The sequence below is a fragment of the Psammomys obesus genome, unplaced genomic scaffold, assembly GCF_907164565.1.
Source record: "Psammomys obesus unplaced genomic scaffold, mPsaObe1.curated_primary_1811, whole genome shotgun sequence".
Taxonomy (NCBI): Eukaryota; Metazoa; Chordata; class Mammalia; order Rodentia; family Muridae; genus Psammomys; species Psammomys obesus.
The window spans coordinates 59,326,890-59,352,839 of record NW_026591086.1 but is presented as its reverse complement, the minus strand read 5'-3'; the positions used below and the strand labels follow the sequence as shown (position 1 = coordinate 59,352,839).

At 49.7% G+C, this 25,950-nt stretch overlaps 1 protein-coding gene across 2 annotated transcripts in view; it reads right to left on the bottom strand.

Annotated features, from left to right (window-relative positions):
* Clybl (citramalyl-CoA lyase) overlaps window positions 1-25,950 on the bottom strand; it is a 146,481-nt gene that overhangs the window by 60,491 nt on the left and 60,040 nt on the right. For both annotated transcript variants that reach the window (XM_055609701.1, XM_055609702.1), the window contains exon 2: window positions 19,428-19,614. In XM_055609701.1, coding sequence (XP_055465676.1) covers window positions 19,428-19,614 — 187 coding nt within the window. The remainder of the gene's footprint in view (window positions 1-19,427; window positions 19,615-25,950) is intronic.

Genomic DNA, 25,950 nt, shown 5'->3' with positions numbered 1-25,950 from the left:
GGTGCTGGGCAACGGCGCCGCCTGCTCCAGTGCAGAACAGAAACTCTCACTTGACAGGAAGACCTGGGGAGTCCTGAGGACCCTGAACTTAGATGTCCGGGTGAGAGAGGCAATGTCCCCACTCCCGGAAGACAAGCTGGCTTGGTGGACTCCTCTGGCTCCACGTCTCTCCCCGAGCTCCCGTGTGACGGCAGACTGGCATGTCTTCCCCGACCGCTCATGCTGGCCAAGACGAATGCATCACATTGGTGATAATGTCAGTAAACTCTGAAGCTGCCAAGGACTGCATCAAGTGAGGGCCAAGAGGAAGCCGACAGGGCCGCACACACGCAAGCCCTGGAAATTGTCTCATTAAGAGAGGTGCCAGCCGCCACACCCTGGATGGAGGGCATAATTGCCGAAAACAGCTAATCAGTAGCAGCATGACGGCTCAGGGCCCATAGTCCTTTTCTTCACTTCAGGATCTGCACCCCACCCCCCTTCCTCCAGAGGGGAAAAGGTGCCAAAAAAGGAAGCCAGGCATGATGACATTCCTTCCCCCAGGCTTTCCCAAGATTTGTTGGGAAGCATCTCTTTATTGCTAAGCCTGAAATTCCAATGTGCCTCTCTGAATAGAGTGCTCTGACTTCCAGTTATCTGAGCCCAGCCTGGCAGAGAATGGCCTTTCCCATTCTCAGAAAAGTAACCCTTGGCTTTCCACAGAGTTATGGGGGGCTTAGAGGAAACACCTATGAGGTGGATCCCACTGAGCAGAGACCCACAGAATGAACAAGGATAAAGGCCTCGGAGACTCGTGGCTTTTGCTGTCCTGGGGGATTGAACCGAGGACTTCACAGCTGCTGGACAACTTGCCACTGTCCAGCCACTAAGCCACTAAGCCACCTCCCCAGACATCTCCTGGTTAAGTCACGTTTATTGCAAGTGTATTTATGACAATTCGCTAACTCGAATACCTCCACCGGTCTAGTGAGTGCCAAAATAGCAAAACAAAGTATCACAATTCTCCGGAATCTGCCCATGCAAAGCCAACAAGCACGGGGATAGGAGACGGTCAGCGGCTAAAGTGTCTGACAGGCAGGTCCAGAACCCACACAAAACGCCCTCGGAGCACGGAGGCCACCGATCGCTCCAGAAGACAACACAGGGAATCCCTGGAAAACTGGCTAGCTAGACTCGCCTTGTTGGAGTGGTCTGGGGTCTGACCTCAAAGCCAAAAGTGATAGCTAATGAGGGGGCACGGGTGGTCAGGAGCTCTAAAAAGGTTCTCGTGATCCCTATTGTGTATGGGTGCATGCACCTGTGCACCTCTCTTTGCGGAAGGGTGTGCGCCTTCGTATGTGCAAGCAGGGGCCTTTTTCACTGAACCTGGAGCCACCATTCCCACGAGGCTAGCTGGGCAGCCAGCTCCAGGCTCCATTGTCTCTGTCCTCCAGTGTCGGCGTTACAGGCGCAAGCGGCCATGCCCGGCTTCTCCGAGGGTTTTTACTGTGGAACTCACATCCTCACGCCTGTGCAGCAGACCCTGTCGCCACTGGGCTCCTCCCACGCCCCATGTACCCCTTCTGTAAAACACTTCGGCAGTATATAACAAAAGCCATAAATGGGGCCAGGATGGCTCAGTGGTTAGGGGTACTTACTGCTCTTCCAGAGGACCCAAACTCAGTCTCCAGCACCTAAATCTGGTAGCTCACAACTGCCTATAACTACAGCTCCAGGGATTCCTACAGGCTCTTCTGGCTTCTGCAGGCATCCACACACACATACAATGCACATGCGCACAGAGACACACACGCACAGACATACGTAAAAACAAGAAAAAAGAAAAGCCATAAAATGTTTCTACTTATTCATCTGGTAATCTCAAGGCAATAAATATGGTTCTAAAAGTGGCCAGTCACACCATGCACAGAGAGAATCCAGCACTGGGAGAGCAGGGACCACACGGAAGCAAGGCCATTTCAGCTGCACAGTGAGCTGTAACAATTTCAAGCAGATACACTGCAGCCGGTAAAACATGTGACCCTGTGACTACAAGCCTGAGACAGCACAACAGGAGCACGGTCGAGGAACTTCTACGTGAAACTGGTGGACCCGGAACGATTTCCTTCCTTGTAGACATTTAAACTTTTTATTACTGTTGTGTGTACGGTGTGGCGAGAACTTGTGCCACAGCATGTGTGTGAAGGGCAAAGGACGCTTCGCTGAGTCTGTTCTCTCTTCCCAACAAGTGACCCCAGCTCAGCTGATCAGGCTCAAGCGACACACACCTTCATATCAACAACATAGCCAGCCCTCGCTCTTTTCATTTAACGTTTATTTTTGTGTACGGGTGTTTCACCTGTGTGTGAGCCTGTGCTTTCACGTGTGCTCCCTTGTGGAGGTCAGACGGGGGCCGCAGCTCTCCCGGAACGGGAGTCATCCTAACTGCAGCGCCATTTCTCCACACTCTCCCCAGCCCTCCTTTAAAATATTGTTTACTGCTGCCAAAAGCAAGGAAAATGTACCTGATGGACTTCCCAAGGAGCACACGAGGGGGCAGAGTCAACAGGCCAGAGCTGCCGTGCAGGAGACCAGCTTCCCCTCCCAACTTCGCTCCTCAGCAAGGGTTTACTTATTACTCTTCCCTGTTTTCAACTCCTAACTTCCAGAAATCCACAGGCCCTGGCTGCTTACACTTACTCTCTTCAAAATTAACTTGTCCTTTTCTCTTTAGTTAGAACAGTTTTTAAACGAAATAGTAAACAGCACAGCAGTTCTGCAAGAACATAAACAGAGTCACCAGCAATTCCAGGGGTTAAACATGTGACAGGCAGCGCCTGAGCCTGGATGCCCAGCACCACGTAGGAGGTCAGCTGCGGGCACGTGCCTGTGACGCCAGAGCTGAGCAGGACCCCCGAGACTTGGTGGCCAGGCAGCCTGGCCGGTCCGTGAAAGACCAGACCTCACAAACTATGGCGACAGAGACGCAGGCGCACACTACATGATTGCCCCTCCCGATCCGTGTGCGACAGTGCCTTCTCCACCACCACAGCAAAGCACTTCTGACAGTCGGCTTTTCTAGGAAGGCCTCACGGGTGTGGAAACTGGTCCCTGAGTGGTGGGAACGGGCGCTTTGGGCCTGTGTTAGTGTAGTTAGCCATGGTGGAAGGGTTGGTGAAGGGAAATTGCTGACCTTATGCCAGGAACCGAGAGAGCGGAAGGGAGGGACAGGGGTCCCGAAGGGGCCTTGCGTGGTTAAGATCTCCCACCCCACCCCATGTCCAACGTGTCAGCCCACTCACTGCACAACCCCTCTGGGGCATGCGTGGTTCACACACAGCACAAGTGTCCAAGGCCCGTGTGGGACAGGGAGTGAGCCCAGCCTGATAAGTTGGTGAGACCCTGACTAATGTCACGAACACAGGCAGAGGCAGCCAGGAGGCCACAGCCGGGAGGCAGAGTGCTTGCTGTGCTTGCAAAGCTCCAGGTTCAGCCCCCAGGTCCACACTCCCGTACACAAACACAAACCCCGTGAAAACGCCACACGTTCTGCACACTTCCCAACACCTGTAAAGAGCACAGTGTTGACGGCAGCCTTCCTCTGAGCTAATGCCGGGACACAACTTGTCAAGTACCGTGCAGGCAGCTCAGCAAGTCCTTCTGGAGGTGACACTTCAGGTGAGGGACGAAGGAGAACAGAGATCCCCAGAGAGAGAGCTTGGGGCTTTCAGTTCTCTAAAGCTGCCCTGTGGCAGGCTCACTCTCTGCTTAGAGAAGAGGTGCCGTAAGCTGAGGGGGAGGAGCTGGGGCCTGGGCACAGGGGCGTGAAGAAGAGAACAGAAGCTGTGGAGCTCAATGTCTCTTCCCAGTCCCAAGGTCCTGGGAGCCCTGGGGAGTCAGGTGGCCCGGCCTCTGGCTGAGGTACTTCCTGCTGTGTGACCTGTGTTTCCCACCATGCACTACTCCGGCTTGGGTAGTTTCTTCCTACTGTTGGGTTAACTTTTCCGGGGGAGGCAGGAACGAATGTCTGCTCACCCCGGGAGGGTGCCAAGCACAGGACAAAGGCTCACAAGTCTAGCCTGGTGAACTAGGCTGCTCACAGGAGCACCAGAAACTTGCTGGCAGCCACACCCAAGCTCACACCAACACCTCCAGCAACAAGTGACGCCTCTGGAGCAGTGAGCAGACACAGGGTGTCACGAGTGCCAATCTTGTGACTGGTGCATGTGCCTGATCACATCTTCTGCCTCCACGGGGCTCGAAGTGCGTAGGAGACAGCTTGACACGCCTGAGGAGCTTTCTGGACTGGGGTGGGATGGAAGACCACCCTCAGTGTCCGTGCACCATCGTGGCATGGAGAGAGCTGCTGGAGTTCCAGCCTTTACTGCACTCTGCTGCCTGAGGCAGATGTCCGCACCGCCAGCTCCTGCCGCCAGGACGGACTGTCCCCTCCAGAGGGGAGCCAAGACACAGCCTGCCTGCCCTCCCAAAGCTGCTCTTCTCGAGCACTTTCTCCCAACACACAAAGCTGAAATTTCACACCCAAGTCCTTGCAGCCAGGAGCTGTCTCGATGCTTCTGCCTCTAAAGATCCACAGTCAACCCAGAGCCCCTCTCTGTGTGGCTGCCTTCGAGACTGGTAGCACGTTCTGTCTCTCAGCTCTTTCTTGGCTTCAACTCCGACCTTGAGATGTGATCAGGCCAGGTTCTTGGGTCCCTCTAATCTCATACTCTTCTGCAGCTGCCGTGGCCATGAAACCCCACTGACTCCGCTGCGTGCAAGCCATCTGACCCTCCATACAACCACTGATCACGTCGACCCAACAGCAACCCCAAGGTCAACAGGTCACCATGGAGACCAGCAAAAACACTGGGTAAGAGTGTGAGCTGTCGGGTGACAGATGGGCGGGGCAGGAGGTGGGCTGACCCACCCGCTGTGGAAGGCTCCACCCCTGGGCTGAGACTGCCCACTGTGTAAAAGGAAGAAAATGGGTCAAGCACAGGCATCCCGTCCCTCCGTGGTCGCTGATTGTGGAAACACGTGAGCAGTCCCTGCCACCTTGGCTCCCTGCCACCGCAGACCGGACCGAGATCTGGGGGCAAACTGTAGCCTCTTCTTTCCTCACGTTGCATATTTAGTTATTTATTCATTTATTATTTTGGATTTTAGAGACAGAATTTATTTATTTATTTATTTGGTTGGTTGGTTAGTTAGTTGGTTTTCCAAGACAGGGTTTCTCTGTGTAGACCTGACTGTCCTGGACTTGCTTTGTAGACCAGGCTGGCCTTGAACTCACAGAGATCCCCCTGCCTCGGCCTCCTGAGGATTACAGGTGTGCACAGCTGAGGCCTGGCTACAGATGTATTTTCATGTCATGCATACATCAACTTCACATGAGAATGTCACTTTCTCTTTTGCTTATCAGGAAAGACGGCCTGAGTTCACGGCAGTGAGAAGAATCAAGCCCAGTGTCACCTGTTCCCTGAGCCCCTCTGGGCCCACACATTTCTGCCCACCCTCAACTGCAGAGACTGGAAGATCTGGCTCAGACTGTGCTGAGGGCATTGACCTGAAACACTTGGGCGAAACTGAGCCAGGAGGTTCAGCCAGGTCAGCACAGCTCTCTCGTTCCTGCCTACCATGCTACCACAGCCGAGCCTCGGGTCACAGGCAGGCTGTCCTCAGTGTGTCCCCTAGTTAGCAGGAAGGAAAGACTACTTTGCCACGGTCTTCTCTGAAGGAGGACAACCACCACTCGGGGAATCGTCAATACGTCATTCCAGGCACCACATGGCGATGGCGTGACTGTTGGCAAGAAGGGCCGAATGGGTCACCTTGGATGTATCAATCGTGTGATGGTTGCCTGCAGAGAAGACAGGCAGATGTGACACTCTACACAACCCAGTGAGAACAGTGGCGTGTGCTGGGAGCGCTGGGTATCGGCAACACTGACGTGTCCTGCCCTGTGAGGCCTCCAGGGAAAGACAGCCAGAGAGGAGGAAGACACACAAGGGACACACAGAACGGGAGTGGAGAAATGATGGCATGTGCGGCCACGGGAGGTCTGCTGGGCCAAGACCAAGGACACTGGGCAGAGGAAAGGCCACAGGTGAATCCTGAAGCAGAGACAGAATGGCAAGTCTCACACTCCACCCTGAGTGTGGTATGAGACCAATCATTTATTCTGTCATTTCTACACGCACTCAATTAAAAATGAGAGCCTGCAGCAGAAGAGGACAGCAGATGGACCTCGCAGTGAAAGACACCTAGCTACAGAACAATTAATCTGTTATTGAAGCCAGCTCTCACTGCCCCATCCTCATTCACTACCCTCTTATTTTATTATTATTATTTTACTGGAATCAGGACTCTTCAAAGGAAGTGAATGTCAATTTATTTATGTAAGTGTGTGTGAGCGTGGTGTCTGCATGGTTCTCCTAGTCAGCGTCACTATTGCTGCGATCAAACACCATGACCAAAAGCAACTTGGGGAGGGAAGGGTTTAGGCTCACACTTCTACACTGTGCGCCATCCCGGAAGGAATCAGGACAGGAACTCACGCAGGGCAGGGATGCAGAGGCAGAGCTGGCCAGAGGCCCAGAGGGTGCTGCTCACTGGCTTGCTCCCCATGGCTTGCTCGGCCTGCTTTCTAGAGATCCCAGGAGCACAGCCCAGGGAGGTCCACCCACAACGGACGGACCACCACCCGCAAGGGGCTGGCTGGCCTCATTCACTCGGTAACAAATGGCCTGCAGCCAGACCTTTCGGGAGTTTCTTGGTTGAGGCTCCCACCTCTGAAATGCTCTAGCCAGCAGAAGAGTGTGTGCACAAGCATCTGTCACGCGGATGTGGGTGCTCCTGCCTCTACCCACGCAGCCTGAAGAGGAAGGCGCTATCACTCTGCAAACATCACACATCTTCCTGTCTCTGCCCTCCCTCAGCCCAGTGCTGGGGCTACAGGCGTGCGTGCAACCATCTCCACTTTCCTCATGTGGGTGCTGGAGTCTGAACGTCAATCCTCACGCTTATGCAACAGGTGTCCTTACCACTGCACTATCTCCACAACCCAAGGAGTCAGCTCCAGACAGGAGGCAGCACCTTTTCCCATCTTCAGTTGTGATACAGATCAGATAACTGTGGCACTAAGGGGTCTGGGATCACTAAGTGAAGAGCAGGTTATCAGATGGCTGTGGCCATGCTCACTTTCCCCCTGAACTCCAGTCCCCAGTGGAATAGCATCAGGAGGCGGGACCCGGTGCCTACGGGCCAGGATGGTAGGCCCTTCAGGAATGCAATCTGTGCACTTGCAGGAGACGAGAGGAAGGAGGCCATTTTCATTCACATAGGCTCCAGGGGACGGTGGACACCTGTGCCCCAGAAACAGCCGCTCTGCTGTGGCTTTTCTAAGAAGCAGCCTATTCAGGAGGGCAGGAAATGCTCCTTCAAAGAGAATCTTCTCGCTCCCTCCCTCTCCCACAAAAAGGGAAAGCTAAAGCACTAACTCCCATTAAAAGGACTTTAAGGAAGGAACTCCACAGTGTGGGCCCAGACTCAAAGGGGCCTCGCCTGAGAGTCAGGATGGTGGCCTCACCTCTGGCTCCCCTTGGGACAGCTCTTCTTCCCATAGAGCAGCTCCTCTCGCTGCGCCCAGCATCTTTCAAGAACGATTATACCCTGTTTCTATATGTGAGCGTGCATGTGTGGACACGGGCGTGGCAGTCAGGGACAACTTGAAGGAATCAGTTCTCTCCGTCTGTCCTGTGGGCCCCAGGGAATAAGGTCGGGTTTCGAGGCTTCGCCCTGAACGGCCTTCGCCCACGAGCTAGCTCACTGACCCAGGGACCTCATCTCTCTTCTCAGGAAAAGTTCCAATAACTTGCCCATTTGGGCACAAAGATAATCCAGACGAGACTAAGCCTAAAGGGACTGCCCTGGCTCGGGTGAACATTCCCAAACCCAGCAGCAACCCCTACAGTCAGGGTCAAGAAACCAATGGCTGCAGGGTCTTAAGGACATACCTCCCAGGTGACAGCCCGCTGGAGCTTACGGTTTTCTGACTGCTCTGTAACGCCATGTGTCATGGCTGAGCTGATCACTGTGGCTGCTGGAGTGGAGACACCGACTGCTTTTCTGAGGTCCTAGACTGAGGGCTGAGGCTATATCCACCGGCAATATTAAAAACAAACACACAAAAAACACTGGGAATCGAAGTTTAAAAGTTACATTAATACTACGGACCTTTCTCTTCCTAAAATTCTGATTCTGTAGGCTGACCAATGAAAAAACATTACTAATTTCACGGAAAACAGACAAATTCTGTTCACCGCACAATTTGTATTTCTGGTAGCGACATTGGTTCCCAGTGACTATTTTGCTTAAGTTGATGGTCTCAGGAAAGCAGGAAATAACTGACAATAAGGACTCTGCCGCTGTAGGGGAGGCAGGCTTCACGGCCAGTCCCAGGTAACAGACAAGGGGTTCACAGCTCACTTCTTAGCCTCCACTGCCCTCGCCCACCAAGAGAGTACTGGTCCCTGAGCAAATGCTCCGCCATGTATCTCCTCCCTCTCCAATTCATTGTTCTTACTGTTGAGAAAAGCATGTAATATCCCCCATAGAACTGATGATTTTCTTTGTTATTATTTTAAAAAACCTGCTAATCCATGAAGAGTCTCTTCCTGGGCAATGTTAATTCAGCTGCTTGTTTTATAATAGGATTATGTTTTCCAGGATTTAAAATCCCACGTGTTAACTACCAAAAAGACTTCTACAACTGCTATAAAATCTAATTTAATCCCCACTGGCATTAGGGAAATAGCTGAGGTACAATCTATGCCTAACTACACTTAACACCCTGCGGCCTCCAATAAATATATAACGTTTCTTTTGAAGTTATAAAAGGAAACTGTTGAGTGGGATAACTGGGTCTCGGGAGTCCAATCACGCAGTATCTCTAAGGCAGAACAAATGTTGTTTACATGCGGGAAGGATTACGGGAAAGTTTGTTTAAACAGATTAATGCATGTTTACCCGTATTTATGCGACCTTCTACATTATGCAAATTCAAGTTAAAATGATCTTCATTTCTTTCATTTGAAAATAATTATAGAGGGAGTCAGCTATGTGATCTGTTACCATTTAGTTTAAGAACCTAATTAGCTTAAAATACATTTCAGAATAAGCACGGCACCAAACTCAGGCAGAAACTAATATTGTGTACTTTACAAAATGGAGGGGGAGGCCACTTTCTGGTGAGTGGGTAAGGAGGAGGAAGGCCTGAGGGCAAAGAAGGGGGTTACCAGGTTCCCTTTTGTCTGCTGGTCTCTTTTACACGCAGTGGGCATGACATGCTCACAGGAATGTCAAATTTAGGTACAATGAAACAAACATGTTTCCTCTCCATTCTGCCCTTCCTCCCCGCCCCCTTCAGACAGGTGACTGTGGGGAAGTTCATGACAAGACAGAAAAGGGAAATGCTGGCAAAGGCCCACTCAAGATGAAGGAGGCTGAAATAAGGACTGACACCTCATGTATCAGAGAGGACCCAGCACTGGGGCGTCGAACAGGAATCTCAGGGAGCCCAACCTCTTTAAAGATGCAAATTGCAGTCAAACACAGAAAACAGTAGGGCTCTGTTTACCCTTTCAGACAGGGTGCAAACTGCTAATCAGGCTCCATTGCTGGGCAGGCCACTTTGTTTATCAATAAACAGGAAGACAGTTAGACTATAATTTTCCTGCCTCATACTGGTGGCCAAGAGGAAATGCTGGCAGCTTCATAGTACCGGGTTCCAGTTGTACAGAAACCCAGTTATTATTGGACTAATGTATGGGTGTTTGCAAGTCGCACAGGCATGCTACACATGTCCACAAATCCATGTGAGACATGTTGGCAGGGACGAAGCCTGATGATGCGTGGACTAAGGAGAGCTGTCAAAATAGGCTTGGGCCTCCAAGAGCTCAGCTGTGGAGTGTTGTGAGTGAGACGGCAGACATGCGGGCCTCTTTCACGTGGGTGTAGTCCGGGACACCAACTAGGCTAAAATCAAACAGCAGAGGGACAGTATGCCCAACCCCAAAGTGGGAGCTTTCTCTGGAATGTGTTCTACTGGCTGCTACATGCTCGGCTACCACGGAACGCCTGTATGCTGGTCTACTGTAACGCTGGCAGAGCCCATCACCTCAAATCTAAAATCCACACAAGACCCTAAATCTAACAGCACAAAAATCCACTCTGACGCTCGTTCAGGCCTTTGGACAGTCCAAACCACCGCTTCAGTTCTCTTTCATTTGGTCTTTATAGATGCATTTGTAAGAAATAAAGATATGTCAGGCATGGTTATGGTCCTTCAATCAGCACTCAGAGGCAGAGGATCTCTGTAGGTTCAAGGCCAGCCTGATCTACAAAGTGAGTTCCACTGTCACATGATGAAACTCTGTCTCAAGAATAAACAAACAACATGCATTTGAACACATGTGAACTGCTAACTGGGCGTGAAAATGCACAATATACTCGAGACCTGATGGTCTCCACAAGACAATGTGCTGTTAAGGCTGAATTAGCCCATACAGAATAATAATGACAACACACTGATCACACAGAATTGATTTATTCGTCGGATATCTGCTGCGGAACTTCTAGCATGAGACACTCTGGTGAGTTTCAGGAACAGAAGGGAATTCTCTTTATAAAGCCAAGAGTCTGGCGGGCAAGTAGACACTGAACAGCCTTTCTATCCATTCATGGGGTCGCTGGATGGCAGCTTACCCAAGTTTTGTTTGTTTGTTTATTTTGAGACTAGCCCAACGCTGGTCTCCAACTTCATCTTCAGTAGTGTGTCCAAGGATGACACAGGATTCCTAAGTGATGGAATGACAGGCATGTGCCACCCTGCATGGTTTTACGCAGGGCAAGCTTCAAGTATGGAAAAAAAAAAAAAAAGCAGTTTCCTAACAGACCCACATCTCCAGCCCTTGACCAACCTTTGTTTTCCTCCTCAGTCCGCAGCAACCATCCTGGCTCCCTGAGAAGGGAGACACTGGCTCTCTGTATTGGGACACTGGAGTTTGGGGTTGGGGCCTTCCTGGGCACTCACCAGCTGTTACCCGGAACAGTCTGCTCCCTCTCTGTATTGTCCGTCACTGAGAATTTGAGCTGCCAGAGAAGGAGGGGAAGTAATCCACCCACACTTAGAGACTGTGTTAGCAAACAGAAGCCCTTGCTGGCTCTCTGGAGTCAGCCTCAGACAACTGTCAGCACCAAGGTCAGCTCCAGAGCTCCAAGGGACGCCCAGAAACTACCTTGAGCTCGGGCCTGGGCAAAGGGACCAACATCTCCTGCTGACCCCAGAAAGGGGACAGGGTGATGCTTGGACTTTCTGGAGTGTCAGAGTTGAAGAAGGATGACTAACCCCAAAGCCACACAAACTGACTCCAAATCTGGGCCTTTGCATCTGCCTCAGCCTCCCTTTGCTGAGCGGAAAAGATTTCCTGATTCATTGGCCCTGGTTCTTCTTTCCAGCCCCTGATGCATCTAGCTATGCAAAAGAGGTGCTCTTGACCACACACCCATTCCCAGCAGACCCCATTACTGCAAAGGGGACCAGAGAGGTGAAATGACCGAGAAGCCTATTGCTATCCCGAGCCAGCTTTCCTCTGTGTCTAGCTGTGGCTGCCCCGGAACTGGAACTGGCTCTGTAGAACAGTCTGGCCTTGAACTTAAGGAGATCCACCAGCCTCTGCCTCCCAAGTGCTGAAGCCAAAGGTGCGTACCCCACTTGTCTCCACCAGGTAGTGGGCGACTCCAAGAAATTATTATTGATGGAGAAATCTGAGGCATCTTTAAGAAACCCACTCTCATTTCAAGTCAGCTCTCTGGCTCATCGTTCTCCTTAAAAGTTTCTGCTAATACATGCCCAGAGAGGTCATTCTGGAATGTTCATTGTACCTAATTAATAACTCATCCAAGAACTTGTTGCTTTCTTCGACCAGAAATGGTTGGGAGGCTCTATACTAGTTACCAACTTCTGGAAGGTAGGTTCCAACCACAGAACGCAAGCACAATTCCAACACACGACTGGATGCAGGGGAAAATGTACTTGAAGGAGACAGCAGGCAGATCTTTGTATTAACAAAGGCTTCCCTTGGGTTAATTCTTAACTTTTCTTTTACCAAAGAAACCATCTTCCTCACACAGTATTATGTCTAACAGTGTAGAATGAGAATAAAGCCATGGGACTGGGGAGATGGTTCATCAGCTAAGAGCATTTATTGCTCTTCTAGAGGCGGCAGGTTTGGTTCCCAGCAGCAACATGGGGCTCACAGCCAGCTGGAACTCTAGAGCTAACGGCTCCAGCACCCTCTTCTGGCCTCCATGGGTACCAGGAACACAAGTGACGTGCAGACATATATGCAGGCAAAAGACCTATACATTTTTAAAAATTATTAAATAAAATTGAATACATATCTTGGACCTATTTTGTGAAAATCATGTCCTTGTCTCATGGTCTAAAAAAATTTTAAAGGAAAGGAAATTATTTTTAATTAACGTAGTGTGGGTGAGTATCTATGAGTGAAAGCGTGTGTGAATGTGAGGGTGTGTGTACATGTACATGAAGGTCATAGACTGACCCTGGGTATCTTTCTCAGTCTCTTTCCACCTTAGGTTTTGAGATAAGGGCTAGCTCCAAAGCAGTGTTCTCAACCTGTGGCTCATGACCCAATAGGGGTCATCTAAGAACATCAGAAAACACAGATATTTGCATTACATTTCATAACAGTAGCAAAATTATTGCTACAACGTAGCAACAAAAATAAGTTATGGTAGCCATGGTGGGTGCCTTTAGTCCCACAGCTCCAGAGGCAGAGGCAGGCAAATCTCTGTGAGTTCAAAGCTGGTCCAGGACAACTACGGAAACCCTGTCTTGAAAAAGCAAAACAAAACGAAACAGAAAGTTTACAGTTGGGGGTCACCACAACTGAGGAGCTCGATTGAAAGGCTGCAGAATTAGGAAGGCTGAGAACACTGCTCTAGAGCTCAAGGGTCTGGCCAGCAGGCCCAGGCACCCTCCTGTCTGCCTCCCCAGCACAGGCACCCTGCTTAGCAGCTGCTGGCTCTACATCTCCTCTCCTCCTGCTCCTCTCCTGCTCCTCCTGCTCCCCTCCTGCTCCTCCTCCTCTTTCTCTTGCTCCTCCTCCTGCTCCCCTCCTGCTCCTGCACCTGCTCCTCTTCTCCTCCTGTCCCTCCTCTTCCTCCTGCTCCTCCTCCTGCTCCTTCTCCTGCTGCTCCTCCTGCTCCCTTCCTCCTCCTTTTCTTCCTCCTGCTCCTCCTGTACCTACTCCTCCTGCTCTTCCTCCTCCTGCTCCTCCTCTTCCTCATGTTCTTCCTCCTCCTTCTAACGTGGGACCTGAAGTGGAACTCAAGTCTGCTTACTTTTAAAAACTGCCTTGCAGACTGAGCCATACTGCCAGCCCCTTTTTAACCTTAATGTAAAGCTGAAACTCAGAGGTGCATTTTATTGGTGAGCCTGGTTTTTCAGAAGTTAGAAACATCACATTGTGGGTCATCACCTGTCTTAATTGGATTCCTAGGAATTGTAGGAGAAGAAATAACTGATGATTTAAAGGTTTCATCTCTTTGTGAAGAGACTTTGTGGAGCTCATTAAATAGAGACCTCCAAATATGGCGGCTTTCCACTAAGAGGACACCAGGAGGAAGAGGGTTGTTTAGTTTTGTTTTCCCACACTTATTAGTCAGGGATAAGGCTATTTATTTGTCAGGGATAAGGTATGAAGGGATTATTAAATGACTGGAAACACTTTACTGCTTGCATAAAATCCTGCATAGGTTTTTATTTCAGAACCTTTAAGGATCAAAAAGACCTTGCCGCGTTCCCAAGCACAGTTCAGCTTTCCATACTGTTCTGAAAAGGCTCCTGGATGCCCCAATTGCTATTGAAGAAATCTTCCAAGCTCTTAAGTCTTTTAATAAATGCAAGGCACCTGGGAGTGGACCTTTCCATCCTAATCCACACCCCTATTGAAGAGGGGTTGGCCCCCTGTGCCCCTGTGAACATTTAATCACTCACTGCACATCTTCCTGCTTTTTCCCTGTGGGGAGAACACACCTAACCACTCTCATTTATTCCCATAAAACTGCTAATGCTCAAGATTCTAAATCCCAGTCAAATGGACCTGTGTATGTAGATAGTGAGAGAGAGGGAGAGGGAGAGAAGACAGGGACAGAGAGAGAGTATGTATGGTAGTGTGGATGAGTGTGAGAGCTGTACTGTGGTGTGTGTGTGTGTGTGTGAGTGTATGGGCACAGGAGAAGGAGCAGTGAAACAGAAGCCATATGTTTAGGATGGGGAAGGGTCTTCCATATGGCTGGCAATGAAAAGCATTATAGAAGAACTCTAGAATTGCTTCCTCTATTTAACATTTTTATCATTTACGTGTACACATGTGAATCTGTGTAAGTTTATGTGTGCCACGAACATGCAGGGGCCTACAGGGGTGATTTCCTGAAACTGGAATCCAGGTAGCTGGGAGATACCCTGTGGATGCTAGCAACTGAAAATGAACAAGTGTTCTTAACCACTGAGCCACTCACTGAGCCTCTGTCCAGCCCAAGAACTAACTGGCTTCAAATGGTAAATGTTCCAGGTGTATTGCTGTATGTCTTTAATCCCAGCAGTTGGGAAGCAAAGGCAGGTAGATATCAGCAAGTTCAAGAACAGCCTGGTCTACATAGAGAGTTCTAGGACAGCTACCTAGTGAGAGCCTGTCTAAACAAACACCTAATAAGATTTTAAGAAGGTATGTTCTGGCTGGCCATCAGTTCAATAGTAAGAAGGTATGTGCTGGCTGGCCATCAGCTCAACAGTAGCTCACTTGACCAGCATGAGGGACCCTGACTTCATCCCCAGACCTACAAAAGGGAAACAGAGAAACACCAGCGAGTCACTTTACTGCTAAATAAAATTCGGTTTTTTACCTTAAAAAGAAAGAAAGGGGGAGGAGGGAGGGGAGAGGAAGGGAAGAAGGAAGATGGAGAAAAACAAAACAGTTGGTCAAAGGCTTGTCTTGCAGGCATGAAGTTGTGGACTTGATCCCAGCACTGTTAACTAAACAAAAACAAAGGTTTTGGGGCGACTTTGTGGAGAGCCTTTAGGAAGCATGGGTGTGTGTCTGGGCCCATCAGGAACGCACCTTCATTCTGAAAATGAATCTGACAGAATTCAATAACTTCATGAAGACACTGGAGTTTTGGCTTCAGATGACTGAATAGTCATATTCCCAGGATAAATCATGAGTGTAACCTCAGGATGCCTCAGTTTCCCTATTTGCAAAAGGAGTATGATTGTAGTGCCTCTCTGAGTTGTCATGTAGTTGACAGTGTCTGATATTTTGTCAGCACCATTAAAATATTTGTTAAATAAACTCAAACAGAAGTTCTCAAGGATGTCTTCCGCAGCACTTGGCTCCAGGCTTTTCAACAGTTACTATCAAGCTTGTTAGATTTTCATATGCACGCTTGTCAGATGCTTAGATGACGTGAGTGACAGATGATGAAAACAAAATCCAAAAAAAAAAAACCTTGAGATGCTCACTATGAAGCACAGTGTATGAGATGAAATTAAAACACTTTTATGGTTTTTCTTTTCTTATTTTCCTGGGTTGGCTAAAATAGCCTAACAAGCAATTAAGGAAGGAAGTTCAAGATGCGTTCCATCATCGTGGGGAAATCAAAGTGTCAGGACCTTAAACTGGCTGGCACACACAGCAGCTGCAGAAAGGGAATGGATGCTCGGCTCACTCCCTCCACTTTTTTTTTTTTTAAGTTACATTTCTTTTTAGATTTCTTTATTCATTTAATGATTGAGTGTTCTATCTGCATGTAAACCTGCACGCCAGAAGAGGGCATGAGATTCCAGTACAGATGGTTGTGAGCTACCATGTGGTTGCTGGGAATTGAACTCAGGTCCTCTGGAAGAGCAGCCAGTGCTCTTAACTGCTGAGTCATCTCTCCAGCTGGGGGGGGACTCTCTCCACTTTACAAGGTCCAAGAGCCCAGTCAGTTACGCCCACAGCAGGTAAGCTAATCAAGATGGCCCTCCACAGGCATGCCCAGGCTCACCTCCACGCTGTTCTACACGCTGTCAAGATGACCGTTCTAACCTCACATCTAGAAAGACATCTTAACAAATAGATGCAAGCCCCCTTCTTACAGTTCTATACTAACTTACTGGGACTTCCTGAGGGCTGTTAAAGGGATCCGACTGACTCCGACTCAGCATGTGGAAAAGTACGGTTAGCAATTACTGTGCTCTTCAGCTGTAATGAGAAAACTGAGAACCCGAACACCGAGAAGGGGCCCTGGCCAGCGCGAGCACAGCAGGCCTGCCTGTGAAGGCGACCCCCCCTTGCTAAAACTTTTAGATTCCACTCCTAAAGCTGGCCACCCAGGTCTGTTTCCTTATCAGCCACTTCCTCCTCCTGAGGCTGACCAGCAAGTCACAGCTATCACAGTAGTGAAGTCCAGCAATCAAAGGTTCGATTTGGCTCACCTAATTAATAGGCCCAATTAAGGGGCTGGAGTGATGGCTCAGCAGCTAACAGTACGACTGCTCTTCCAGAGGACCTGAGCTCAATTCCAAGCACCCACATGGCAGCTCACAGCTGCCTGTAACTCCAGTTCCAGAGGATCTGGCACTCTCCAACAGCCATGCAGGCAGAACACCAATGCACATAAAAAAAAATATAAATCTTTTAAAACAAAACGAAACATTAAAATAAGATGCCTTCACCATTCTCAGGGTTCTCCCTTCTGTTCATAAGCTGCCTTTTGCTATGGGCTGAGTCTATCTCCTCTCTATCCAGAGGCAGTCCTTTGTGCTTCTCCCTCTTCCTCTATGGCCTGCCTTTGTCCCTTATTCCCTGCCCTCTGTCCCTCTGGGACAAATAAATCTCCTTTGTGCTTGGTCTTGGGGTGCCTTGAACCCACTCTGAGGTCCCTTACACACTTGTGGTATCTCAGTCCACCACAAGAAGGAGGACGTGGGGGCTGGAGAGACAGCTCAGAGGTTAAGAGCACTCGCTGCTCTTCCAGAGGTCCTGAGTTCAATTCCCAGATATAGTAAGAGCTGGTGTGCAGGCAGAATGTTGTATAAATAAATCTTAAAAAAAGGAAAAAGAATGAGGACCTGGCTTCAAACCCCCGGACCCTGTAAAAAGCCAAGTGTGGTAGCAGGTCTGTGATCTCAGCACTGAGGAGGCAGAGAGAGGTAGATCCCTTGAGAGCCACTGGCCAGCCAGGCTGCCCTAACCTCCCAGCCAGTAAACTATCACAAAATGAGGAGAGAGCGTGGGGGCCGTGGGGGCCACACACGTGAGTGCACGGCGCAAATGCACACAGCTGTGTTTATCGTGTCCCCGCTAATCCCAGCACTCCAGAGGCGGGGTCAGGCGGGTCTCCGTGAGTGTGAGGCCCCCCTGGGCTACACAGTGAGACCCTGTTTCAACACCCCCCTCCCCAACAAAAAAGCAGATGCACACTCACTCAAGACATAGCTTGCTCACCTGCTCAGGCTCCTAACTAGCCTGACTGCTGACACCCGGATGAAGAAGGGCTGAGGACACAGATACGCAGACAAGCTGTGTGGCAGGAAGGAGTCATATTCTCACGAGAGGGACAGAGAAGATCCTCAGGGGGGCCTCAGAGGATGGCCTCAGGAGAACTTTCTCCAGGCTTCCATGGACTTGCTGTAGCCCGGCTCTTGAAATGCTACAGGCTTTACCTGACCCCTTCCCTGCAGGAGATGAAGCTACTTGCAGGCCCTTTATCAGCTTTTCCCGAGTTACACAGGAATTACAACTTAGTACCTAATCTTAGAGCATCACTACACGAGTCTGGGAATGGGCATACTGGAACCAAATCATAGTGTCTAAAAAAAGGTCTATTTACTTTTACTCTCTAGGAAAAAGAGGATTAATTGTATTAATTATACAACAAAGACGTTTATTCTAATCTTTTTCCAAATATTTGGGAGATCTGGGTTTTATCATTACAAAGATATGGAAAGTGAACTGTTTTTTTTTTTTTTAATTAAGCCAAATATTTGTTTTCTAGAATCTCCAAGGAAAGTAATTAATCTGAAACTGTACAGTTCAGACAGGCTCATTCTGATCCCATGGAGCAAGCACTACCCAGGCAGCAGGGATCCAGATGGCCTAGGGACCCAATGGGTAAACAAAGGTTGGAGGAAGCATGTTTTTAACCAAAGCATTTGCATGCATACATAAATTATTATTATATAGATTTACATATTTCACCTAATTATCAAACAAATGTGTGTTCCTTGCTTAAAAGCTTGAAAATAAGCCAGGCAGTGTAGTAAACACCTTTAACCCCAGCACTCAGGAGGCAGAGGCAGGTGGATCTCTGTGAGTTCCAGGTCAGCCTGGTCTACAAAGAGGGTTCTAGGATACCAAGGCTACACAGAGATACCCTGTCTCAAAAAATATAAAACCCCAAACCAAACCAATCAAAAACCTTTAATCTCAGCCCTCAGGATGTTGAGGCAGGAGATCTCTGTGAGTTCAAGAACAGCCCGGTCTACAAAGCAAGTCCTGGACAGTCGGGGCTTGTTACACAGAGAAACCATGTCTCCAAAAACCAAAAACCAAAGTAAGTAAGCAAGTAAACAATAAATAAAATAATAAAAATTAAAACCTTTAAAAATAAAGTTAATCAAAGCAAAGTGAAACCAAAGTGTCTACTGTTCAGCTACCAGATAAGAAACTTTTGTGCCTGGCCTGTGGAGGCAGAGGCAGGTGGATCTCTGAGTTTGAGAACAGCCTGGTCTATACAGTGAGTTTCAGAACAGCTAAGGCTGCACAGAGAAATACTGTCTCAAAAAAGTTTTAATAAAAAAGAAGAAAAATAAATTCCTTCATTGTATTCAGTTGGCTTGGAAATCTTTTGCCATGAATTTAGAACCATCTAACCCATATACTTAAGCTAACCAATAATGCAAAGCAAAATTGATTAGCTCTCTATATGCACACCAATCACAGCCACAGAATACCATGGTTTTAAGATAGATTTTGATGGAATGTATCCCCCCTTTCAGAGAAGACACATAACAGTAAGAGGTAGAACTGATACAAAATTCTGAATCCCAAATCACTAACTCTCAGAGAGAGGTAGAACTGATACAAAATTCTGAATCCCAAATCACTAAGCAAAGGCTGAGGACAACAGATACTTTCCAACAGTGCTCAACGCTAGCTCCAGAGCGGCTCAGCTCAGCCCAGGGCTCTGAACAGCAGGCCGTTACTGTTACCTTCTTGTTTCCATCCCAGCCCCCCCCCCCCCCAGCTCTGAATGGCCGTTACTGTTACCTTCTTGTTTCCAGCCCAGCCCAGCCCGCAGGCCGTTACTGTTACCTTCTTGTTTCCGGCCACCCCGTCCTCGCAGTCCAGCACTGCACAGTCTACATTCAAGGATGGGATCTTCCTTATCTTCTTCTCATCGTTCCCAGGCACGTACAGCACTGCCCTGCGGGGCACATACTTGTGACTGGACAAGGAGCTGAGCCCAGGCCTGCAGACCCTGGCCGCAAGGGATGCCCTCCTGCAAGGGAAGTAGCTACGGTTAGTCCAGAACGAGAGTCTGCATTTATAAAGCTGTGACCAAATTCTTTGCCTATTCATACACTCATTTTGACTTTTTAAAGCTATTTAAATATTTTTAAATTACATGTATACGGTGCGGGGGAGGGCACATACGTGCATGCAAGTAGCCAGGTGCCTGAAGAGACCAGAAGGTCTGTGAGCCCCTGGGGCTGAAGTTACAGGGGCCATGAGCCACCAGGGTTGATGCTAGGTGCTGGACGCAGCCCTCAGCACTCTCAGGCACTGGGGGATTTCTCTCGCCCTATTTTGATTTGTTTCTTGCTTGCTTGTTCGTTTGAAAGACAAGTTCTCACTATGTAGCTCTGGATCTACTTGAACTTACTGGGTAGACCAGGCTGGCTTTGAAGTCACAAAGATCTGCCTGCCTCTACCTCCCAAGTACTGAGATAAAAGGTGTAAGCCACTGCCTATGTTTTTGCCTTCTTGAGATGGGTCTTATTAGGATGGTGCCTGGGCTGGACTCAAACTAAGGGCAAACCTTGGAGACTGATTCACATACTTACTACATGTTTGGATTTAAATACTCAATTTTCAACCACAAAGAAGCCATGCATAGAAATAGGAGAATATGACCCTGCACAAGAGCAAAGCCAGATCAGTAAGAGCCATCTGTAAAAATCCGAGACAGCCCCATCATAACACGATGTTAAGACAACTAGCATGTCTTAGGTTTCTTGTTGTTGTAGTTGTGTTTTGTTTTCTTGACGGGGATTTGTTCTAGAGCCCAAATGAGCTGAGCGCCAGGGCTTCCGCTTCACCCCCCTGTGCTGGGCCTACACTTCCATTGCAGCAGCACAGCCTCCTTGCTCCCAGCGGCCCAGCAGTGACCAGAACACAGATCCCAGGGCAACCCTGGTCTACCCTGTGTCCGTCAGGCAGCGTGCACACCATTCCCAACATGTACACAGCTAAGACATACTGAGAAATGGGGACAGTAAATGCAAAGTGACCCCAGGTAACTACTCTCGCCATCAAGCGCTGCATGAGAAGCCTCAGCGGACTCCAGACTTTGCAGCTCCTGCCTGTAATCCCGTGTTCAAGAGGCGGAACCGGCTTACAGAGGTGGCTCCTTGCTCCAGCACTACAGTGTTGGCACGAAGCCCAAAGCCAGTTCCCAGCGATGCACAGCGGGGGCTGGGCAGTTTGCAGCGCAACCCCACCAGCTGGGAGGTGAGGCAAGGCTCAGTCCAGATCGGCTATGGCCGCAGAGCAGACGAAAGAAGGGGGCGGTGGTGGGTGGCCAAGGCAGGGAGAACTTGAGTTTGACTCCACTCTGGGGCACATAATTCGACCTGGCTTAAAAAACACCCCAAACAGAAACAAAAACAACAAACTGGATTCCAGAGTGCCAACTGTCTAACCTACAAGCATCTGCACTCGTGTCTACCTGTAGCTCCTGCTGGGGCAGGACGGGTCCCTGGGGACCCCGGTCTAGTCAAAGTGTGAGCTCCAGGCTAGGTGAGAGAGGGTACTGGAGAAGACACCAGATTTTGAGCCCCACTCCTCACACACACAAGGCCCACCTCTGAGAGTCAGGGGAACTGGGAAGGAAGAGGTAGAAGAAAGGGAAGGAAATGGGACATTGTTGACAGGGTCCAACCTTGTGGCTGAAAGATAGCTAAATCCTGCAGATTATCCCAGCAATGCACTTCCTCTATTGAGAGGGCAGATTTTAATCATTCTGAGCCACTATGAATTAGTTGTGAGGTAAATATATTTGTGTATATGTAATTTCATAATGTATATTTATATCAGAACATCATAGCAAACACCTTCAATATGCAGTCTTGACAATTTTATCTCGTTAAAGCTGAAAAATATTTACAAAGACACCTACTGTTCAATGAAGAATGTTTCAGTTGCTATCTTTACGTGTAAGTTTAATTGTTTATATTATCTGTTCACGTGTGATACACGCTGAGTGTGGGTGGCATGTCTGTGCACACGGAGAGGTCAGAGCAGTCAGTTCTTTCCTTTTACCTTTACGTAGTTTTGGGGGTCGGCTCAGGTGGCCAGGCTTGTCCAGCACTCCCCCCTTCCTCCCGGGCACCTCTCAGGCCTCCTGGCTTCTGGCTTAAAGGAAGATGTCATGTAAATGTGCTAGTGTCTTGACGTAGTGAATAGTCAATGAGAAATACCTACATGCTCCTTGAAGCTCTGACCTTCTGCTTCCACGCAGGTCCCTCATGTTAAACAATTATCAGAAATAATGTCACTTCTTTCTTATTTCTCTTATAGTTGGCTGAAAACTAAAGCATTTCAAAGGTCAAAATGACAGGAAAAGGTGATAGATAACAAAGCCAAATGATTTGAAATTGCTGAAATCCAACCAGTTTTAACCTGTAAAATACGCTTGTTTTTGACCTAGTGTTCTGTGTACCAGAAAGTGGGACGAGGACCAAGCATCCGGGTTCGGGGACAGGGGCGTCTTCCGGGTCCTGGGGACACTGCAGAGGTCCTCTGTGGCCTGCAGACACCGTGCCTGCAAAGGTCCCAGGGCACCCATCCTCCCCAGAGGGACAGACAACAGAGGGGCCTGTGCAAGGTCAGAGGCTCAGGGCCGGACACCGCGAGGACTGGGGGGGAGTGCAGGGCAAGTCTGGAATAAGAAGGAACTTGCCGCTCTGGGATTCCAGCTCCACTGTGGACTCCGAGGTTTCTAGGGGCCTCAGGGCACAGAGCTCACGGTCCACAAAGGGAGGAGTGGTTCTGCGAGTCTCCCCTCCCTTTTGGCTGCTGGGTCCTCCTCCTTCCTTTCCCTGGCTGCCCCCAACCTGTCCTGTGCTTGAGATGTGTTCAGCACTGACAGTATCATGAATACAACCGGGGACAGATGACACCTATTTTCTCTCACACAGTGGAGTAATGGCCGCCTCACAGCCAATGTGTAAATGTACTCAGACAATATGCAAAGCACGAGCTAAAAAAAATGGTGAGTTCTCTCTACTGAGTGACCTCTGCAGAGGTGACATTTCAGAGGGAGGCCCCTCCTGGCCTGGTTCTCATTTTCCACTTTCTTCCTTTCCCTTACCTACTTACCTATTCCCATATCTAGGTCCCAGAGGCAGGAGAGCTCGAAAGCTAAGAATCCATGACCAACTACCTGGGAGCATTTAAATATTTATCAAATTCAGTCAGGGATGGCGGTGACTGTCTGTGATCCCAGCATGGGAGTCAGGGGCTCCAGGTCATTCTTGGCTAACCTAGCCTACATGATACCCTGTCTTAAAACAGTAAAACACACCAAAAATCACTAAAGTCAGGGGCTGGGTGTGGTGGAGTATGCCTTTAATCCCAGCACTTGGGAGGAGGAGGGAGAGGGGTCTCTTGAGTTTGAGACCAGCCTGGTCTACAGAGCGATTTTCAGGACAACCGGAGCTACACAGAGAAAGCCTGTCTTGGAAAACCAAAACCAAAACAAACAAGCAAGCAGACACCACCACACCTTGCCAAATAAATGTTCCTTTGAGGAATTCCCAACTCTGCTTCACCCTGGCTCATTCTAGAGCTCCTTATGGAGGAAGGCCGAGGCCCGCCTTTACGCAGTAGACTTCTGGGCTGCCAATGCTGGACACTGATGTGACGTCATTAGGGCGTGACTGGGGCTTCTGGCCTTTACTGAACTCCTGCCATGGTCTGATCTGCAGCTAGGTGTCCGGGCAATGGTGCAAGTTCTCCCCAGTGTGAGCAGCTGCCCTGACACAAGAGCTTCTGGTCAACAAACACCCCTAAACCACAATTAAAGGCTCAGGCCTAAAATCCCTATAATCCCAGCTCTTGAGAGGAAAAGGCAGGACCACCGACAGTTCAAGGCTATGCTTCATAGCAAGTAACCAGAGCAGCATAACAAGACACTGTCTCAAACAATACAAAATTCAAAAACCAGGTAGAGGGGGCCTGGGGCGAGAGCTCAGGCTGGTAAGTGCTTGTCTCTCACTCAGGAGAAGCTGGGTTCAACCTGCAGACCCACGTCAAAATGCCAGGCCTGGAGCTACACGCTTGCCTTCCTGAGCCAGCCAGGCCTGTCTCAAAGGACACGGACGGCACCCTGAGCACATTGCCCAAAGGTGCTGCCGCGTCTCTGTGCACGTGCACTCACATACATGCCACAAATAAACAGAACAAGGCCGCAGCCCGGGCAGAGTGCTGGCCTAGGGCATGAGACCTCCTTCCGCTCCTAGCACTCGGGAAAAACAAAAGAACCGGGTCCTGGCCCTGCCTGGACGCAGGCCCTGAAGAATCTGCGTGCTAAGTGAAAATCAGCCCACTAGTGCATCCTCCCTGCCCTCCGAATGACAGCAAAACTCACCTACCAATTTCCACCCGGCCTGAGCTATTAATAGCCAGGTACCGATGCCAGCATCTCTCATTGAGGCCCCTCTTAGGTTCTCACTTTGCTCAGTTCCCAAGTGCCCCAGAGATTCCTTCCCTAGTTTGAAAAACTGTTTCAGTTACCATGGCAACAGTGCGCAGACCAGGGGGAGGTCCGTGGATGGAAGAGCCACACACTTGTCCTCCTACAAGCAGAGGAGGCCCTTCGTGAGATTGGTACCCGCTGTAGACAGGTGTGTGGCTGTTCAGAAGAGCCAAGCAAGTATTTCCAATGCGAACCCCCCGCAAACAAAAGAGCACCCCTCAGAAGCTCCAGTCAGGGCCAAAGCAGAACACAGAGCATGTGTTGTGAGGTCTCCACAGGGTTCACTCATGCGTTCCCATGGGCCATGCCTCCCTACCTGAGGCCGCCTTGGTGATCCATGACCACACAGGAGCTGCCTGCCGGTTTCTTGGTCGGGCATGCCCTAGGAAGGAGGTATTTGTACGGTAAAGGACAGACACAACAGCCAGGGACAGCACCCGTCTTTACCGGGTCGTTCGGTGTTGCTCAGGCGTGTACACCACACATGAGCTGGCCTGGGTGGGACCTCAGTGAAGCTTCCTCAGACTACAAGGACACAGAGGGGCAGAGACAGTTCCTGTGAGTGACCCTGGAACCAGGAGTCTGTGTGCACACAAACACCATCTCAAAGGTTAAGCTTCCACAAAGGATGAGTGGCTCATGGGCCTCATCCACTTTTCTAGAAAAGTCAACTCCGCAGAGACAGAGGTGGGTGGCTCCGGCCTCTGATCCCAGCACTCCAGGCAGGTGATCACCAGTCCAAGGCCAGCCTGGGCTACATAATGAAACCACCACAAAACACACACTGCAGAAGGGAAAACAAGATCCAGAAGAATGGTGGTTATTGTTATCAGAAGAGGGGCAGGAGTGGACTGTCGATTAAAGGGTGCAGGGTCTCAATACGGAGAAGTTCTGGAGATGTGACATTAGTAACAGCCATAGCTGAACGTCTCAAGTTCTCAAACCGCGGAACCGTACAACTAAAAATAAGAAATGGGTTGCTTCATGTCCTGTATATTTTACCATAAAAATAAGAAAATTCAAGAGTTGGAGAGGCAGAGCTTAGCTTAGCAGAGGAGCTTCTGTCTAACAGGAGTGGGGCCCTGGGTATGCCTAACAGTATCGCCTAACAACAGACATCACAGCAATGGTGAGCGTGATGGCAGGAACCTTTGTTCCAGCCACAAGTGTGCCTGAGGATGAAGCCCGAAAGTGTAAGTCCTGCCTGAACAACACAATATCTCACAAAGGACAGCTCTGAATCTGTTTGGCTAACACATACACACACACACACACACACACACACACACACAGGCTTATTTAAATCCAGGTCTAGCGTGCAGACAATAAGCCAGCCCTTCTTAAGGAAGGACCATGGCTGCACAGACATGGAAGCTAGCGGTCAGAAATGCCCCACAGTCACTGCCCACATCCTCCACGTGTGCCCACCGAGCTCCAGCTGTCCAGGTGAGGGTGAGGATTGCAGAGGGCAGCAAGTTGGGGGAACAGGGGAGCCAAACACATCTGCACTGCTCACCAGCAGCCCCGCTTGGACACTCAGCTCACACCCAGGCTATTGGTACAGCAGCAGCACAGCTCACTCAGGGCCCCCGGTGGCCCCCGGGGGCTAAAGAGCAACACTTGTCCACAAGAACCGTAAACGAAAGGTTAGGAGTAAAAGACAGAGCAGCCCAGTGTGCAGAGGCTGAGGTCGGGCACACGGGAGTAGGGGAGGGGGAGGAGAACAGGGGTGAGAGGAAAGGAAGATGGGTGCTGGAGGGGACTGTGCTGGGGGGGAAAGGGGAATGCTCCTGTCTGTGTGCATGCATGCGTGTGTGTGTGTGTGTGTGTGTGTGTGTGTGTGTGTGTGTGTGTGTG